Source organism: Lactuca virosa, chromosome 3 (genome assembly GCF_052849685.1).
Source record: "Lactuca virosa cultivar CGN04683 chromosome 3, Lactuca_virosa_CGN04683_v6, whole genome shotgun sequence".
NCBI lineage: Eukaryota > Viridiplantae > Streptophyta > Magnoliopsida > Asterales > Asteraceae > Lactuca > Lactuca virosa.
In genome coordinates, this window is record NC_136428.1 from 80,300,265 (window position 1) to 80,305,499 (window position 5,235).

The 5,235-nt window shown below is 33.8% G+C and overlaps 1 protein-coding gene across 1 annotated transcript; it reads right to left on the minus strand.

Annotated features, from left to right (window-relative positions):
* Nucleotides 1-615: 615 nt before the first annotated feature.
* LOC145166083 (transcription factor bHLH162-like) lies at nt 616-1,887 on the minus strand. The gene is made up of 3 exons (XM_079085011.1): nt 1,458-1,887; nt 1,024-1,353; nt 616-931 (listed from the first exon to the last, which is right to left on the minus strand). Exons 1-3 carry the CDS (start codon nt 1,575-1,577, stop codon nt 704-706), a joined length of 678 nt encoding a protein of 225 aa, XP_078941137.1. The 5' UTR covers nt 1,578-1,887; the 3' UTR covers nt 616-703.
* Nucleotides 1,888-5,235: the final 3,348 nt, after the last annotated feature.

Genomic DNA, 5,235 nt, shown 5'->3' on the forward strand with positions numbered 1-5,235 from the left:
TTTTCATCCATGATATATATATATATATATATATATATATATATATATATATATATATATATATATAGAGAGAGAGAGATAGAGAGAGAGAGAAAGGAGGTGGGGCCCCCTCTTATTTTTTTATTATTAAAATAAATAAATAATTATTAGATTTTAAAAAATGAAAGAAAAACAGAAAATAAATACCCCAAGGGTATTATACTCATTTCAATATTCGGAGGGATCAAATACACAACGAAACTAGCTTAAAAAAACCACAAATCCAAAAAAGTTGGGGTTTAGACCAAAACCCGAAAAAAATACATACTACAGAGACCCTTTTTGCAGTTTTTTTGTTAATTTTACAATTAAATCTGCATAATTTGCTAGCATGCAGAAAATCACCTCTATAAAAACCAAATTTTATATTTATCACATAAATGAATATCAATATTTCTTTAATCCCTAATACTAATTAATAATGTAGGCTCAGATTTCATATGTTAAAGTTAATAGTTTAAGTTTCTCTCTCTCCCTCCCTCCCTCCCTCTCATTATTAGGGAAAATGACTTAGGAGACCATCGAAGTTTTAAATTCGTTAACTTGTGATATTTATTCTCTTAAATACCATCGAAGTTTTAAATTCGTCATATTAATCTATTATCCAATAAGCTAAAAATATAAAAAAAAAATTAAATACAGGGTACTTCCAATATGTATTCTCTTAACTTGTGATGCTCATTGGCAATCCCTCTAATTCCCATCCCCATACATTCGATTGGAAATCAAAATCCCATATATTCAAATTCGATTCAAATTGATCGCAAGATGATGCATAATCATTCCCCAATTCCAGTTCGTTCGAGAATCCTTGGTCATTCCCCAATTCCTTTACGTTCGAGTATCCTTGGAGTAAAATCATGAGTCTCTGAGACATTTCCTCTGTTTCAATCTATATCCACAATCAAATCAACTATTTTAGAAACAACGATGATAAAAGCAGATCAAGTAGAAGAAATCGGGGTTTATGGTAACGGGATTCACCTTTTTGTGGCGGACATGGAAGGTAGAATGGCCGGAGCTCGAAAAATTTGCGAGGGCTACCTCACTGCTATACTGATCAAGTAACCGGACAACGTCATAAAAATCCGATCGAGTATTCAATCCTGTTATCAAAACAACATCAAGATCTGGACTCATTTCGTGGATCTGAATATCAATTGATTTGGATTTGTTGCTATTCGTGTTCTCGTGTGATCTCTTCTTTGTACTCAACAACTGTTCCTTCCTGATCTGGCTCATCTCCAAGCTCGATTTCAAGCTTTGAATGTACTCAATCGTTCGATCCACTCGATCCGACACTTGGTCACCTCCCTGAATCCAAAAAAGAAGAAGTTATAATCGATTTCAGATAAACGAACAAAAAGAATTGATGAGATATGAAGATGTGAAGAAGAAGCAATTCAAGTGATTAAAACCTTGGAGATGAGATGGGGAGGGATGAGAGAGAAGAGACGGGAATAGAGAAACTTCATTTGGTTCCTTCTGATCTTTTCTGTTACTTTCCTTTCTGGTTTCTTCATGTTGCCCCTTTCCATAGTAAAATCTCATACAAAGTTGCGAATAACAAATAATATTTTGAAGTTTGAACTAACTTATATATATAATACCATAAATGGAGGGGTGTGTGTGTGTTTTCATTACCATGTAGGTTTGAAAAGGGAAAGCCAGAAGCAAAAGGGGGCATCTGGCATGTCGTTGTCAAGGGGAAGAAGATGAAGGAACGATGTAATTACAAGTGACGTCGCCTTTCTTTCATCATCACTCGTCATGTTCATATGTCATGAGTCATGTGTTTGCTTTTCTTTTTCAAAGTGGAAGATGGAATCAGATTTCAACCCCAAAAATGGCCGAAAGAATAATTTCACTAATATTCAAGCATCTTTTTGACAGACTTATATATACAAACATTAATGGCTAAAAGAATAATTTCGCTCAAATATTCAAGCATCTTTGTGAAAAACTTATATATAAACATTTGGTGATTCTATTCTCACCCGTTTGTATCTAATTCTCACTTTTATTCTATGAATAAATACTTTTTAATTATATATTGTGTATGACTATAAGAACTAATATAAGAACTAATATAAGCCTTTTATTTGTTTATCAATACCCAAAAAAAATGATTATTTCCATAAAATGTCCACTATTATTTATTTTGGTTTAGTTTATGGAAAAATGGTTATTAATAGCCACAAAAGGGTTATATCATAAAATAATAATTCTTGCTCAAATATTCAAGCACTTTTTGACATATTTATATATAAACATTTGGTGATTCTGTTCTCATCCGTTTGTATTTGATTCTTACTTTTATTCTATAAATAAATATTTTATTAATAATATATTATGAGTGATGATTATGATTAATTATGGGTTGAATGGAGTATGAATGATGACATACACTAAAGTTGAATAATCATTGAATGATTTAATAGAAAGAACAAATGATTAAATATGTGTTTAATAGATAATATGTCACTCCATTGAAGTTGAATTCAATAGATTATAAATACCCTAATTATGTATAACTATATGAATATCTGTACGTTGCACGTGATTAAAACTTTGTTGATTAAAAATTTAAAATTATGACAAAAATATTAGACATAATAAAATAATATAATAAAACTATATATATATATATATATATATATATATATATATATATTAAAAATAACTACACCATTGTTATTATAGAATTAATGATTTTTTATACTAATTTGTTATAGCATATTTTAATTATCTTAAATATATGATAAAATAGATGCATACTAAAACCAAATCCTCTTATTAATCACTACACGTAAGTTATAGATGAAAATAAAAATAAATTTATTATTTTTGGTTTATAGCAATATTGAACTATTAATAGCTAATCAATTTAGATGGATATTTTTGTGATCATATCAATTCAATGAAATTTATTTGTAGGTTGCCTGTAATATAGTTTTGATATGTAACATTCTATTTAAATTTTTATTATTTTTTATATACTTAAGATACTACCTTTTTTTCAAAGAAAATATTATTATAAAAATTATTTTTTGATGATTTTTTTTAATTTGATATTTAAATTTAAGTTTTCTATTTGAAGATTAACCATTGTAATCATCATATTAATGAATAAATTAATCATCAATAGTTAAAAAGTCATTTAAATTGTGAAGAGTCATGAAAATTTCAAATGCATAAGATTCAAGAAAATGTAACATTCATAAAATTCTTAAAAATTTTAAACTTTTAAATATACCCAAAAACCATCATTGTTTACAAATTGTTTTCAAAATAAGTTCAACATCAAAGAAATACCAAAATCGTGAAACAAAACATGAGGATGTGCACGATCACGCCTTCGCATTCCCGCGATCCTCTGAAGTATCTGAAACATAATCCAAAACTGTAAGCCCAAAGCTTAGTGAGTTCCCCCAGAATACCAATACATAACAAATAGCACAAATATAATAACATCATTCAATGGGTCCACAACTAACATACTTGATTACCCTTGAGCCCACAACATAAGTCTGGCTTGCCCCATAGGCCCACAGATTATGTCTAGCTTGCTCCCCGGTCTGATCAGTCCTTGGACTGAATACCACTAAGCCCTCAGTACGAGTCTGGCATGCCCTTCCCGACCCTCAACTCGTATCTGGAATGCTCATGAGCCCTCAGTATGAGTCTGACATGTCCTCCCTGGCCCTCAACTCATATCTCGTATGCCCCAGGGTTTGTTGGCTACAACACGGAGCAGTACAACCTCAACCCAACCCACACAATATGTTGATATATAACAGATAATAACACATTCAAATAAACAAACAATATCGCAGGTAGTCCTACAGATTTACCAGACTAACATATGCAAGACTAGCATGCATATCAATTCCATACTCAACATATCTATAATATCAGGTTATCAAATCAAAGGGTTGGCCTTTGTTCCTTCAACCCGAAAGTACAGTAAGGACACACACCTCACAATGTCGAACCACACTAAAAACCTTCGGCTGCTGGCTCACGAAAACCCCGAACTATCACAACAAAATAAACATCCAATTAGCAATTGGATTACCATCCTTGACTAAAGATCCAAACTTAGGGCAAATGTCCACTTTACCCTTTCCCCAATTGGGCCAAGGCCTAATGTCCAAATTTTGATCCAAAAGGCTCAAAATTACTTCAAGACCCATAATTGGCCCAATTTTCCAAATTGGTCCTAACCCTTTATTGGGCCTTATCCTAAGGTCCAACTCTCCAACTGGCCCAAAACACCCATGCTCAGAAATTCCAATGAGGGCCTAAGCCACACAAGCCCAAAAGGTGGCCCAAAACTCGAAGACCAAACTCAAAAGCCCACAGACGACGTACGTTGGGAGTACACCAGAGGTACGTAGGGCGTACGCGAACCTCGCATTGACCACCATCGGGGTGGCTGACCTAGTACGCAGGGCGTACTCCTCCCTACGTGGGGCGTACCCTCACTGATCCAAAAGTCCATTAAGTGCTTAATGGCTTAAGCACTTAAGCTTAAATTACAGATCCATGGTCCAAATGCACCCTGGAGTCATAAAGTCTCCAACTTTATGAATTTACACGTCTATAAGCTCTTAATACAAGGTCTTAATCCATTAAGACCCTTTTTCCAAATGCATGAGACACTTCTGGTCACTGGGACCTCATTTTTATGACTAAGGACCCTTCCTAGGGTCTAGAAGGACAACCCAAAACGTCCAAAATCAAACATGCACAACAATGGAACTTTTACGGACACATAAACATCATAAAGCTACCAAGATGAGATCTAAGCAAACCAAACATAAAGGTAGCAACTTTTTACCTTCTGGAGTTTCCAAATGAGATGATGATCCAAGATCTACAAGCTTGCTTTCCTTCCTTAACTCCTTGATGCACTTCCTTCTCCTTTAAACACACAAATATCACACCTTAAGCTGAACACACTCACTTATGGGGTTAGGGTTCACTAAAAACGGCTCAAGGACTTGGAGGCTGAAAGAGTGAGGCAAAATGATCCATAAAGGTGCTTAAATACTCTTCAAACCCTAAAAATTAGGGTTTCACCCGAACATTAGTACGCCCAACGTACATATGTGTACGCCCAACGTACTAGGGTGTGCCCTAGTACGCCTAGCGTACTCACATGTACGCCCAACGTACTACTCATGCTCCCAA